Source organism: Macaca nemestrina, chromosome 7 (genome assembly GCF_043159975.1).
Source record: "Macaca nemestrina isolate mMacNem1 chromosome 7, mMacNem.hap1, whole genome shotgun sequence".
In the NCBI taxonomy this organism is placed as follows: Eukaryota; Metazoa; Chordata; class Mammalia; order Primates; family Cercopithecidae; genus Macaca; species Macaca nemestrina.
Window position 1 is genome coordinate 160,595,349 of NC_092131.1, and position 14,734 is coordinate 160,610,082.

Genomic DNA, 14,734 nt, shown 5'->3' on the forward strand with positions numbered 1-14,734 from the left:
TGACAAGTCAGGACTTCACAAAAACAGAACCATTCTTTTTGAAGGAAAGTGGCAGGCAGTAGACTTTCCCTACACCTGCCAGAAGCAAGACAGACAAACAGATCTATAAACATTATGAACTAGGCAGACGGACGCTGGCCTTTTTGCTTCTTGGAAGGAACTGAAAAAATGCATAAAAACAACCTTGGGTGCTGCCCCCTTCAACAATGAAACCACACTGCGGAGGGAGGGGGGCCCACCAAGGCAACTCCCCAGCACAAGATATAGCGTGAACCACCAAGAAATCCTCGTTGGTAGGACAAAGCCAATGTCTTAATGCCTGGCCAAGATCTTGGGTCAGAGGCCCTGCCTCAGCTGAGACTGGAGACAAGTCCTTAGTCTTGATCCCAATCGCTACTGAGGCTACTGGGGTGGAGTTACCCTTCGGTCTTCTTTGGCTGGCTTTTCTCCCTGCTGTGTGCATTGGCATCTCATGGGGGTTTCAGCAGCTGTGTGTGGGGAGGTGGTGGCAAAGTGGCTACAGTGTGATGCAGTTTTAATAAAAATTTTATTACACAGCCATAATGTAATCAACACTTCTCCAAATCCAAATGATACTAAATACAGATCTACATGGTGGATCAAAATGACTCCAGCGAATTATCTGGATTCTATAATTTCATGTCTTTTAAAACCAGAAATCAAAAAAAGTCCAAGTTCATCATGATAGGAGAGGTCCCAGCAGCTCCAGGACTCTGCTGAAGTCCAGGCAATGTTAACAGTCTGTGATTCCACATTTACACAATGGTCTATAAAGAGTTGCGGTCAATGGACTATTCAAGTATATATGATTTTAACGAGTCCATCACCACTCCTTTGCCCAACTGAACTGTGTCACAGCTACCACATAGCTGTTACAGTCGTATTTAGCAATTTTACAGTCATAATACTCCTTTAAAACCATCCATTGCTGCTTTAAAAAAGTAAACTAAGTTAAAGCGACACTGAGGCTCTACTAAACCCAGAAGTTACCAAGTTCATTTTTATGTTTAAATACAACTTACAAGTCCATGATTTCCCATCATCCCCCTTCCTTGTACAAAAGCAGGGTGAAGAAGCACAAAGCAGAGCTTTTAGATTCCTCTCTTGTGGAGATCAGGAGCTCTCAGCTGTTCCTTTAGCTTAGTTCTTGGTATATATAGTCAGCTGTACTTTGTTCTGAAAGATTTGTTAAATGCCACTTTTATTTACACTTGGAGCTTTACACCTGAGAATGATTATCAAGCAGTCAGCTTATCTCTTTTCAAACATTTCATAAAGACATACACACACCTCTGCTGGCTTCGCCCTAGCTGCACAACAATATATATGCTGACCATATATATGTATACACACACACAAAACTGCACATGCTTGAAACATTTGCAACCTAAATCTTTTTGAGATGGAGTCTCACTCTGTCACCCAGACTGGAGTGCAGTGGCGCAATCTCGGCTCACCACAACCTCTGCCTCCCAGGTTCAAGGGATTCTCCTGTCTCAGCCCCCCAAGTAGCTGGGATTACAGGCGCGCACCACCATGCCCGGCTAAGTTTTGAAGTTTTAGTAGAGATGGGGTTTCACCATGTTGGTCAGACTGGTCTTGAACTCCTGACCTCAGGTGATCCACCCGCCTCGGCCTCCCAAAGTGCTGGGATTACAGGCATGAGCCAACGCGCCCGGCGTAACCTAAATCTTTTTGTGTTTGCTCTCCACATTCATATTCAGAAATTTCTCTTAAAAACAAAACAAAATGTAATTCTTGCCAAAACAGCAAAACAGAATCACTAGGAAGAGGCTGGTATACTGGGTGAGAAAAAGAAGTTCTATGTTCAGCCAAGAAGCTGTGGGCTGTACCCATGGGATGAGCAAGACATTCGCTGCCCCCCCTGGTACCCGGCCGTGGGCTTCCCTCCCGCACCTGCCAGGACACAGCCTGCAGGTCAGGGGGCTAAACTGGGGAGTCTTCTCCAAAGTTGGGAAGGGATGGGGAAGAGTAGGTGGGGATGGGGAAGTTACACAGCTACAGCAGTCAGGCCTGTTTAGTAAGAAGAATCACATTTAATGAGTTTCTTTCTTGCAGTTTCAGATGCTCAAGTACAGCTGAAAAAAATCTGAAACAGCTATAGACCCATGACAGACTGATACAAAGAGTACTGCATTTTAAAAAAATGATAAAAAAATCCACACACTTACACACACACACATACACACTCTCGCTCTCAAATTAGACCCCCCCCCCCACAAATGTACACTTTTTGGAAACTAAACTGGTTTTGAAACCCCTTCTTCCAAAAAGAAGGGCAGAAGAGAAAGATGAAGAGAGGGAGGACCGCAGGTGCCCAATCCCCGCTCCCTCCACAAGGTCAGGGGCCGAATGTTCAATGGGTGGGCCAAGGCAGTCTGGAGAGAAGACCGCCCAGTGCTGCTGCTATTGCCCCAGGGGCTCCAGCAAGATTCCCAGCTCCATGGTAATACTGAATGCGTGCAGAGTGGCCAATGAACTGCGCGGTTAAAAAAAACAAAAGGCAAACACAAATCTAAAGACATGGATAAAGCCCAAGAGAGCCCAGGCCCACACTGGGTGGGGCCCTGGGGGAGGGGAGGCTGGTGGGAGATGGTGTGCAGACAGGGAGGTCTATACAGCAAATGGTTTATATTACAGATGACTGGCAGTTTAGAGTCTCTTCCCAGTTCGACAGCTGCTCCAGCCCAAAGAGGCTAAATCAAAGGAAAGGAGGAAAGGTGGGACGCTGCGATGGGGCATGCGGGGTCAGAAGCAGCAGGCTGGGTGTGCTCAAATAAGCCCTCGTCGTTTTTTGTAGTCTTCCAAGTTCAGAGATCTCCTTGGAGCCCCATCCTTGGCTGGTGGAGCCTTGGAGGTGATGGCTAAAGCCTTTGACTCTGTGGGAAAGAAGAGCAAGTTGGCAGCTGAGGTCCCACAAAGTCCTTAGTCCCGTGCTGCACCCCTGCAGGCAGCCTCCTGACTGTGGCCCTGTTCCCTCTCACCATACCTGCAGCCTGTCTTGGCCTGGCCTGTGGATGCTGATGAGCCAACATTCCCCTTTCTTCCCTTAAAGTGGGCTTCCTTGTTGCCCCAGAGAACCATGGATCCATCTGGTCCTCAGCCCTCACCACCCGCCCCACCCTCACATACCTGAGCTGGGAACTTGTAAATCAATCTTCACATCAAAATCGTGTACTTTGAACAGATCTTCTGAGAGGTCACTGGCTGACTTAGAATTCAAATCTTTATCTTTGCCTTGACCCTGGAATGTGAAGAGGAAAACTAATGGTAAGAGCATAAATGCAAGTGGATTTCTAGCAGCAGCAGCCACTAACGGTAAAAAGCTCTTATTTGAGTTCATTACATTTTCCTACTAAGGCGCCTTTCTGATTCCTTCTCTCAGAGGGAGGCCACGGACAAAGAGCTTTCTCTCCTGAAGGCTGAAAGCACAGAGAAGAGGGCAGGCTCATGTCTGTGGTATGAAGGTAGAAAAGGTGGGCTTAAGGCAACGGGTCACCTCCTGACCTAAGATTTCAGAAGTCCTGAGACCGGTTAGACTCCAGCAGGAAAAGAGGAAAAGACTTAACTTGGACGCATAACTGCTTTTTTTTTTTTTTTTTGAGATGGGCGTCTCGCTCTTGTCATCCAGGCTGGAGTACAATGGAGCGATCGTAGATCACTGCAACCTCTCCCTCCCAGGTTCATGAGATTCTCCTGCCTCAGCCTCCTAGCTGGGATTATAGGAACCCGCCACCACACTAATTTTTTTCTATTTTTAGTAGAGACGGGGTTTCACCATGTTGGCCAGGCTGGTCTCGAACTCCTGACCTCAGGTGATTCACCCACTTCCACCTCCCAAAGTGCTGGGATTACAGGCATGAGCCACTGCACCTGGCCAGAAAACTGCTTTTAAATGTGCCATTTTCAATGAGCTTTCACTTTTACAATATCTGATCTTTATATGTTATCTCTCCTCCTGTGAAGTTGGCAGGGTATATAGTAGTACCCTCATTTTACACAGGAGAAAAGGGGGGATGCTGAAGGCTAGAAGCCAGCTGCCGAAGGACACAGTCAAGGCCCTAGGTAAGTAGTGGTGTTAGGTTTGGAATTAAGGTTATCTGTTGATTATATTTGCAAATAACTGGGATGGGGAAGGGACTCCAAGAGGGACTCCCTGTTCCTCCAGGTGGAAAAATCAAGCCCAGACTAGACAAGGTGCTTGTTTGGTGCCTCAGCTAGCAGCCTTGCTCAGCAGGCAACAGGGTGGTACTGCACTTGCCTTGCTCATTTCCTTTGGAGCATCTGGTAACACTCCAGAACCGTATTTTGCATTCAGCTGGGCCAAGATGGCAGCTTGAACAGCTGGGTCTCTGGACTGGGAGAGAAAATCAGTTATTTTAGAGATTGTTTGACACTCACAGAGTCCTACTGCCAGATTCTTTCCCACCTACCAAACTAACATCACAAGCACCACAGCGGGCCCATCAGCAGCTAGTGGGGTTTTCCTCAAAGCAGCAAAAAAAAAAAAAAAAGGCAATTAAAAGCTTGAAAGCCAAGCCCAGCCCAGCCAGGCCCTAGCTAAGGGCCACATTACTAACGTCTGCTGCACTGTAAACCCACCCTGATACAGGAGGGTCAGTCACTAGGTTTTTGTAAATCCATGCCACGTTTTCACTGCCTATATGCCCAATAGCAAGATAAAAAAGGAAGTATCCAGACCCAAGAGCTTCAGACAAGCAAATCCCAGCTAAGAAAACATTATTTTTAACTTCGTTATTAATTTCCTAATGGAATTCATTTTCTGTCCCAGAATCTAGGTCCTGACTAAAATGTCCTCTTTCGGCACTCACATTAGAAACGATGGTAGGCTTGCACTGGCGCCGGGTAAACGGATCCATCTGTTGGTTTTTCATGTTGTGACTTTCAGCCTGAAACAGAGAGCATGCACCACAGAACTGTATCTCCATCCCCCCACCCTTTCACCATAAGCTCACAGGCAAGTAAGTCTTTGCAAGCAACTGAAAAGAAAAAAAAAAAGCGATCATCCTTTTCCTTTTTTAAAAACTTTTGTGTGAGATGGCGTCTCGCTCTGTCGCCTAGGCTGAAGTGCAGTGGCGCAATCTCAGCTCACTGCAACCGCTGCCTCTCAGGTTCGAGTGGTTCTCCTGCCTTAGCCTCTCCAGCAGCTGGGACTACAGGTGCAAGTCACCACGCCCAGCTAATTTTTGTATTTTTAGTAGAGACAGGGTTTCGCCATGTTGCCTAGGCTGGTAAACTCCTGACCTCAGGTGATCCACCCACCTCAGCGTCCCAAAGTGCTAGGATTACAGGCGTGAGCCACCATGCCCAGCTAATTTTTTTCATTTTTTAGATGGATTCTCGCTCTGTTGCCCAGGCTAAAGAGGAGTGGTATCAGCTCACTGCAACCTCTGCCTCCCAGGTTCAAGCAATTCTCGTGCCTCAGCCTCCCAAGTAGCTCGGGTTACAGGTGTGCACCATCATGTCCAGCTCATTTTTATATTTTCAGTAGAGATAGGGTTTCGTCATGTTGGCCAGGCTGGTCTCAAACTCCTGACCTCAGGTGATCCACCCACCTCGGCCTCCCAAAGTGCTGGGGTTACAGGCGTGAGCCACCGCGCCCAGCATATTATCCTTTCCCTTCAAGAATACCAGAGTAGATATGGGGGCAACAACCAAGAAACAGAAATTGAGAAAAAACAAATACCTGTGGAGTAGAATCTAAGGGTGGGAAAAGGCAGGACAGGGCAGAAGACTGCTGCTTTTCATTAGGAATAAATTACATCGATGTATGTGGACATACAGAGAGTGTGTGTATATGTTAAGTGCATATGTTATTTCAATAATTAAAAAATAAACTTGGGCAAGACGTAGAAAAGATGTCATGGTTTATTAATTAGCTTTGTTTTAGTGATTCAGATAAAGTGTTCTTACCACAAGGGCCTTCTCAGACTCTACAATGTTCCATTCCCGGTTCCGTTGGTTGATGTAACTGTGGGGTGAGTAAGAAGGATGAGTCAATGGCTGTGAAACGACGGAGGGAGGGAACCACCGAGCCCTGAACCCGGATATCTATGGGGTCAGTGCAGCACAAAGCGTACAGGCCACAGGCTTGCCTGGTAATTTTGGCCAAGGTCTGTGGGCCAAAAATAGGCTCTATAACACACCTGATAGCGGATATGTTCTTGGTTCGCTGGCGGTCCAGGGCCTCTGCCCGTTCCTCCAGCTCATTCAGCTGATCTTGGATTTGTTTGGCCTTGTCCTGATCCCCCAGATCCTCAGCCATGGCCTACACAGAGAGATGTGTGAGTTCTTGGCTACATACAACTGACTGTATATCAAGTATCCCCTTACTTCTGGCACAGGCAAAGGTATCTCATGTGGTGAGCAAAGGACAGGAGATGTGGAAGAAAACTGCAGAAGTAACTTTACAAATACAAGATATAATTTATATTATAGTAGTGCACAGTACAGTGGGGAACACCTTCCCATATAGCTACCTGGCTGTGGGTCCCTGGCGGCAGTAGAACGCCGGGCCTCACAGGGTGGCTAAACCACCATAACAAGGCCCACCCCAACCCGGTGTGAAGAATGGAAAATCACCAGCCACAGGTGGCCTCGACAGTGTCATCTGTCTGTTCAGACTCAGTGCTGAATACCACCCAGGGTCTATTTTATTACACAGGAAGCTGAAGTGACTAGAAAGTAAGAAGACTGGCACGCAGGAGATCAGTTTGAATTTAGGGAATGGAAAATGGCCAAGGAACGTTACCCAGGCGCCAAGAACACACTGTGTTGCTTATAATCGAGCCCAGAATTTTCTCCCAATCCTGCCACCACTAACTTGGCAGAGGATGAAAAAGTTTGATTTCTACATCGCCTTACAGGATGAGGAAAGAGGCTCGAGTACAACTCCTTACCTTTTCCTTCAGTAGCTGAGTCTTCTTCATAGCGTAGTTGGGTGGAGCTTTTCTGAACCTTTCTTTCTCTTTTACAATCTGTACCAGAGAGGAGATACCAGCAGTGAGGTATTCCTAAGCTATTTTTGCAGACAGGCTAAGTGAGCCCATTTTGGATGCAAACAGCTAGTTACAAGGGGGCTGCTCTTCCTATGGCAGTGCCATGCCCCAGAGAGAGACAGAGCGGGTTCATTCCAAGGGATACTATGCTGCTTCCCGGGTCACGGAGATTCTTCTGGGACAGTCTGAAGGAACATGCACCAAGAAACAGCAGCCCAAGGGCCTGGTAGTGTAAGGCTAGCCACTGTCCAAGAGAACAGAGATCAAATCATTTTACCAAGATGTTTTAGAGAAGGAAAACTCTTGAAGGATCAAGCCTAGCAGAACACAGATCCCGGAACCCGAAATACACTTTAGTGTACGTAGCCTCATTTGTTGTCTCATCTGAACTCTGAATACACTCCAGTCTATGTTAGCCTCATCTGCACATGAGAATGTATAGAAAAAAGCTTGATGAACAATAAATAATAAGGTAGTAATATTAGTATTCCCTCATTTTCATGCATAGCTAAAAATGTCAAGATATAGGGAAATAAAAGAGAATCATGTTCTTCTCTCAACATTGGTTCATGGGCACCAGGTTTCTTACCTCTTCAATGTCCTGATCATTGAATTTATAATTAAGAGCTTCTTTAATAGATAATTCCTTTTTATTGATTTCATCTAGAGTGGGCAACTGCATGCCAGCAGAGAACATCTGGATCAAAAACACGATACAAGGTTATGAGTAGGGATTTTGGAAAGATATTTTTCTCAATATGCACGAACAACTGCTAGGTGATCTCTAGCCACGTACCGCTTCTTTCCACTTCATAAACTCACTTTCGGTGAATTCTTGGTTTGAGACAAACTCTAAACGGAACACGCGTTGGTCATTGCCATGCCTACACGAAAGAGAGACAGCATCTCCAAGAAATGTGCATGGTGACTGTAGTACAAGTAAAGCAACCTTACCAGACTATGTACTACTTAGATATACCTGTTGGAGCGGTTCTCAATCCTAGCTACCCTATAAAATCATCCCAGGCTGTTTTAATGGGCAGCCAAGATTGAGATCCCAAAGCTAGCACTGGAAACCAAATGGGCTTGGTCAGAGCTTCAAAAGTCAGTTTATATTAAAATCCATTACAGTCAGCATCAACAATACGCAACAGAGCCTGGGACAGGGGTACATGCCTGTGGTCGCAGCTCCTCAGGAGACTGAGGTGGGTGGGAGGATCACCTGAGCCCAGGAGTTCCAAGCAGCAGTGCACTATGATGGCACCTAGAACAGTGCCTGGCACACTGTACATTCGGTAAATATTTGCTGAGTGAATGACACTTTCATTTTATTGAAGAGGAAATGAAGTCCATAAAAATGATCTTTCTTGTCACACATGAGGTTATAAGATAGAGCCAGAACCAGAAGCAAGCCTCTTGGCCATGTTTGCCAAGGAAATGCCAGCGAGGCTCCGGGAGGGTCTCTTACAACGCAACATTTCCTTTCTCTGTGTCCTACCACTTCATATATTTGGTTCCCCCAGAGGAGAGAATATCCTACCTTCCCTATAGACAAAGATGGAATACAAGTCTCCCTCCAAGTGTACCTCGTGGGGATTGCATAAATAGCATTCATGGTAACAAGGCACATCACACAGAGAGAATAGCAGCCCCCAAAGCCAGTGCCCGTTTGAAGTGGAAGCAGAAGCTGCCCCAGAAGTGCCTCCTACCGCAGTTGCAGTCCTTTGTTTGTTCTGGTGCCACCTAGCTGGTAAACTTTGGCGGTTTCCACAACACCTGTAATCTCAGCGACCTAAGTGACAGGACAGAGACACCAGTCAAAACCAGACTCTTCCAGGGCTTTCCACAACACTCTTCCTTTGCGTCTCTCTACCTGAATGCAGACAACTGATCGAGCGCTGAGTAGAGTCCACAGCTGCCAGGGGTTCTGGGCACCCTTCTCAGGTTTAGAACGCAGATGGTCAAGCACAGGGGGCCTTGTGCCCAGGAGGAGCAAGTGCCAGCAGAAGAGGAGCCTGGTGGGGCCCACTGGCAGCTTTTCCTCCAACTAATTCTAACTTACGAGGGATGTATTTGGGATTTCACCGGTTGATTTTTATCAGCCAAATGTGAAGACCATGTAGGTCAGTTTCTGTTGCCAAGCATTTCAGGATATGGCATGGCTGCAGGTCCTCATACAAGAAGATAACACACGTAAAAACCAGACAACTAAGAATAAAACAAAACAAAACAAAAACAAGTCAGGCTGGGCGCCGAGGTTCATGCCTGTAATTCCAGCACTTTGGGAGGCTGACATGGGAGGACTACTTGAAGCCAGGAATTTGAGACCAACCAGGGCAACACAGAGAGACCCAGTTTCTCTTTTATTTATTTATTTATTTTTTTGAGACAAAGTCTCACTCTGTCGCCCAGGCTGGAGTGCAGTGGTGCGATCTCGGCTCACTACAACCTCTGCCTCCTGGGTTCAAGCGATTCTCCTGCCTCAGCCGCCCAAGTAGCTAGGACTACAGGCATGCACCACCACGCCCGGCTAATTTTTTGTATTTTTAGTAGAGATGGGGTTTCACCATGTTAGCCAGGATGGTATCAACCTCCTCACCTCATGATCCGCCCACCCCTCCCAAAGTGCTGGGATTACAGGCATGGGCCACCGCGCCCAGCCGAGACCCAGTCTCTACAAAAAAGAAAAAAAAATTAGTTGGGCATAGTGGTGTGCACTTATAGTCTTAGCTACTCAAGAGGCTGTCGTAGGAGGATTGAGTACAGGAGTTCAAGGTTGCAGTGAGCTATGATCACACCACTGCATGCTAGCCTGGCCAACAGGGCGAGATCCTATCTCAGACTGGGCAGTGTCTCATGCCTGCAAACCTAGCATTTTGGAAGGCCAAGGCAGGAAGATGGCTTGAGTCCAGGAGTTCCAGACCAGCCTGGGCAACATGGTTAAGACACTGTCTCAAAAAAAAAAAAAAAAAAAAACACCCCCCAACAACTGGGCTGGGCGCGGTGGCTCACGCCTGTAATCCCAGCACTTTGGGAGGCCGAGGAGGGCAGATCACGAGGTCAGGAGATGGAGACCATCCTGGCTAACATGGTGAAACCCCGTCTCTACTAAAAATACAAAAAATTAGCTGGGCATGGTGGTGGGTGCCTGTAGTCCCAGCTATTTGGGAGGCTGAGGCAGGAGAATGGCGTGAACCCAGGAGGCGGTGCTTGCAGAGAGCCGAGATCATGCCACAGCACTCCAGCCTGCGTGACAGAGCAAGACTCTGTCTCAAAAACAAAACAGGCCGGGCGCGGTGGCTCACGCCTGTAATCCCAGCACTTTGGGAGGCCGAGGCGGGCGGATCACAAGGTCAGGAGATCGAGACCACGGTGAAACCCGTTTCTACTAAAAATACAAAAAAAATTAGCCGGGCGCGGTGGCGGGCGCCTGTAGTCCCAGCTACTCAGGAGGCTGAGGCAGGAGAATGGCGTGAACCCGGGAGGCGGAGCTTGCAGTGAGCCGAGATTGCGCCACTGCACTCCAGCCTGGGCGACAGAGCGAGACTCTGTCTCAAAAAAAAAAAAAAAAAAAAACCAACACCCAGCACTTTAGGAGGCTGAGGCCAGAACATCACTTGAGGCCCAGAGTTTGAGACCAGCATAAGCAACAGAGAGAGGCTGTCACTACAAAAAATTTTAAAAAAATACCAAAGTAAGGCCGGGAGCGGTGGCTCAAGCCTGTAATCCCAGCACTTTGGGAGGCCGAGGCGGGCGGATCACAAGGTCAGGAGATCGAGACCATCCTGGCTAACATGGTGAAACCCCATCTCCACTAAAAATACAAAAAATTAGCCAAGCGTGGTGGTGGGCGTCTGTAGTCCCAGCTACTTGGGAGGCTGAGGCAGGAGAATGGCGTGAATCTGGGAGGCAGAGCTTGCAGTGAGCAGAGATCATGCCACGGCACTCCAGCCTAGGCAACTGAGCGAGACTCTGTCTCAAAAAAAAAAAAAAAAAAGGAAAATTAGCCAGGTGTGGTGGTGTGCGCCTGTAGTCCCAGCTACTCGGAGGTTGAGGCACGAGAATCACTTGAACCCAGGAGGCAGAGGCTGCAGTGAGCTGAGATCGTGCCACTGCACTCCAGCCTGGGAAACAGGGTGAGACTTTGTCTCCAAAAATAAAAATAAACTGAAAAATTAAAAATAAGGCTGGGCTCAGTGGCTCATGCCTGTAATTCCAGCACTTTGGGAGGCCGAGGTGGGTGGATCACCTGATGTCAGGAGTTCAAGACCAGCCTGGCCAAAATGGTGAAACCCCGTCTCTACTGAAAATACAAACATTAGCCAGGTGCAGTGGTGGGCACCTGTAACACCAGCTACTCAGCAGGCTGAGGGAGGGGAATTGCTTGAACCCGGGAGGCAGAGGTTGCAGTGAGCCAAGATCATGCCATTGCACTCCAGCCTGGGCAACAAGAGTGAAACTCTGTCTGAAAAATAAATAAATAAATAAATAAATAAATAAATAAATAAATAAAAATAGGCCAGGTGAGGTGACTCACGCCAGCACTTTGGGAGGCCGAGGCAGGCAGATCACAAGGTCAAGAGTTCAAGAGCAGCCTTGCTAACATGGTGAAACCCCATCTCTACTAAAAATACAAAAATTAGCCAGGTGTGGTGGCGGGCGGCTATAGTCCCAGCTACTTGGGAAGCTGAGGCGGGACAATTGCTTGAACCTAGGAGGCGGAGGTTGCAATGAGCCAAGACCATGCCATTGCACTCCACCCTGGGTAATACAGTGAGACTTCATCTCAAAAGAAAAAAAAAAAAAAAAAAAAGGCCAGGCGCGGTGGCTCACACCTGTAATCCCAGCACTTTGGGAGGCCAAGACGGGCAGATCACAAGGTCAGGAGATCGAGACCATCCTGGCTAACACAGTGAAATCCCGTCTCTACTAAAAATACAAAAATTAGCCGGGTGCGGTGGCGGGTGCCTGTAGTTCCAGCTACATGGGAGGCTGAGGCAGGAGAATGGCATGAACCCGGGAGGCAGAGCTTGCAGTGAGTGGAGATCACGCCACTGCACTCCAGCCTGGGTGACAGAGCAAGACTCCGTCTCAAAAAAAAAAAAAAAAGAAAGAAAGAGAGAGAGAGATGAAAGAAGAAAGAAAGAAAGAAAGAAAGAAAAGAAAGAAAGAAAGAAAGAAAGAAAGAAAGAAAGAAAGAAAGAAAGAAAGAAAGAAAGAAAGAAAGAAAGAAAGAAAGAAAGAGCCAGGCGCGGTGGCTCACGCCTGTAATCCCAGCACTTTGGGAGGCCGAGGCGGGCGGATCACAAGGTCAGGAGATCGAGACCACGGTGAAACCCCGTCTCTACTAAAAATATCGCGCCACTGCACTCCAGCCTGGGCGACAGAGCGAGACTCCGTCTCAAAAAAAAAAAAAAAAAAAAAAAGAAAAAAAGAAAGAAAGAAAGAAAGAAAGAAAGGAAAGAAAGGAAAGAAAGGAAAGAAAGGAAAGAAAGGAAAGGAAAGAAAGGAAGAAAGAAAGAGTAAAATATAATATAAATAAATCAATCAATCCCAAAGCGTTGGGATTATGGGCGTGAGTCACTGTGCCCAGTCCACCTAGACCACAGAAGCAGTGCTGGAACATACATAATAACCTGTATTAGTTCGGAGGGTGTTTTTTAACCTCAATACAATTCCCTGGCATAGAAGTCACTTGGTATGCAACACGAAACTTTTCATTCAGTGGTTTTTCAAATGAACATATCTTTTAGATTATGTAACTCCCAATGAACACTTCATAGATGCCTCCCTTCTCCCTTTTATACTGAAGGGGGAATAGAGAAAATTATTCTAAATCCAAATCTTCTAGTCCCTTGGGCTCCAAGTCCTCTTCTTGGCGACAAGTCATGAAGGATTCCTGGGCACCTCAGACTGTCACTGCTCTATGGGGATCCTACTTGGAGTCTACTTGCCATTGAATGCTGACAAAAGAGTGATAGATTTTTTCAGTGGCTCCTGCCCTCAGTTGAGACTAATTCTATTGAAAGCATGGACAATTGTCCAAGGGAAGAAATACCAACCCGGTAAACTGGTTTGCTGTTGTGGTTTCCAATGCCAATCCGCACAAAACATCCTGTGACAGTTTTAGCAAAGAAGGGCATGTGACACCAACGTTCTAGTTTATGTCGTGATAATCGAACCCGATTCAATTCTTCAGGTAAGGAAACTGGTTGGGATTTTGGAGGGATCTCTTCTTTCCTAAGAGGAAAAAAGGGGCACTGGAAAAAATGTTCATCATAAAAACAGAACCAGATAGAAAAACAATATCAACTCCTCAAAACTTAACCAAAGTACATGTGACTAGCCTAGGAGGAGAAGTAAATGAAGCACCAGCAAAGACTTGTAATAGGATTTTGTTCCTGACCAGTAGTGTGAACTGTTTCAAATGAGACTGCCATCTTAGATAACCCATCAGAGTGAGAAAATGAATGAAAGCTCCAGGCCAATCTGAGCGTGACATGAAGTCAGTTCCTACCTTCCAGGCCCAGGTGAAATGTCCAAGCGCGCAGGCTAGCAGCCAAATGAATGGGCTGACGTGCTGGGGAACTCAGTTCAGCAAACCAAAGGTAACCAAGTCAAAGTTAGTGGCCCAAACAGGGCCCACTCTTCCTCAAAAACCCACCTATCCTGCCTACTAGACCAAAATGTACAAGAGCTTACTCCTCTTCTTCATCAGATGACGATGTTCGTGATGACCGGTCTGACTTCTCACTGGATTTGTCATCCTCTTCCTCTTCTTCATCATCAGAGTAGACCTCACTGGTTTTTAATGGCTGTTTTTTGGCAAGGAGCTCAGCTAGAAAGAAAGGAGATGTTTACCTACGTTTTCTCAACAAGAAAATGAATTCATTCTTGAAAAAGAATTGGAAATGGAAGAGGACTCAAATACATAGCTCTGTCCTCTCTAGACTGGATTGTGCTAACTTGGGGTATATACAGAAATGAGTTAAAACACAGAGTTAAAATTATTCAGGTGCCAAATATCAGACCCCAACAGATGAAAAAAGGGCTGGAAGACTGATACTAAGTAGGCAGAAAGGGTAACCAACACTACTGACAGTTCTCGTTTATGGCACTCAAGACACTTGACTATGGGAAGGAAAGAGGTCCCCCTCTTGATGACTTCAGAAGCTTCTGAGGAAAACTTCAAATAGGAGAGTGGCTGAATCACCACTGGTACATCTACCAATGAACTACTGTGCAGCTATAAAAAAGGAACGTGGGGCCAGGTACAGTGGCTTATGCCTGTAATCCCAGCACTGTGGGAGGCACAGGCAGGCGGATCACTTGAGATCAGGAGTTTGAGACCAGCCTGGCCAACATGGTAAAACTCTGTCTCTACTAAAATACAAAATAGCCAGGTGTGGTGGCTGGCGCCTGTTATCCCAGCTACTCGGGAGGCTGAGACAGGAGAATCGCTTGAACCCAGGAGGTAAAGGTTGCAGTGAGCCAAGATCGCGCCACTGCACTCCAGCCTGGGCAACAGAGCGAGACTCCGTCTCAAAAAAAAAAAAAAAAAAAAAAGGAACATGGCCAGGCATGGTGGCTCACGCCTGTAAACCCAACACTTTGGGAGGTCGAGGTGGGTAGATCACTCGAGCTCAGGGGCTTGAGACCAGCCTGGGCAACAT

The 14,734-nt window shown here is 47.0% G+C and overlaps 1 protein-coding gene across 1 annotated transcript in view; it reads right to left on the minus strand.

Annotated features, from left to right (window-relative positions):
- Positions 1 to 1,003: 1,003 nt before the first annotated feature.
- Positions 1,004 to 14,734, minus strand: part of LOC105491960 (RTF1 homolog, Paf1/RNA polymerase II complex component) — a 68,006-nt gene continuing 54,275 nt past the window's right edge. Inside the window, exons 7-18 of the mRNA XM_011758752.2 lie at positions 13,764 to 13,899; positions 13,124 to 13,301; positions 8,771 to 8,853; positions 7,858 to 7,945; positions 7,651 to 7,758; positions 6,963 to 7,040; positions 6,210 to 6,331; positions 5,977 to 6,034; positions 4,875 to 4,952; positions 4,304 to 4,399; positions 3,175 to 3,286; positions 1,004 to 2,921 (exon numbers count right to left, since the gene is read on the minus strand). Coding sequence (XP_011757054.2) covers positions 2,815 to 2,921; positions 3,175 to 3,286; positions 4,304 to 4,399; positions 4,875 to 4,952; positions 5,977 to 6,034; positions 6,210 to 6,331; positions 6,963 to 7,040; positions 7,651 to 7,758; positions 7,858 to 7,945; positions 8,771 to 8,853; positions 13,124 to 13,301; positions 13,764 to 13,899 — 1,244 coding nt within the window. The 3' untranslated portion in view covers positions 1,004 to 2,814. The remainder of the gene's footprint in view (positions 2,922 to 3,174; positions 3,287 to 4,303; positions 4,400 to 4,874; positions 4,953 to 5,976; positions 6,035 to 6,209; positions 6,332 to 6,962; positions 7,041 to 7,650; positions 7,759 to 7,857; positions 7,946 to 8,770; positions 8,854 to 13,123; positions 13,302 to 13,763; positions 13,900 to 14,734) is intronic.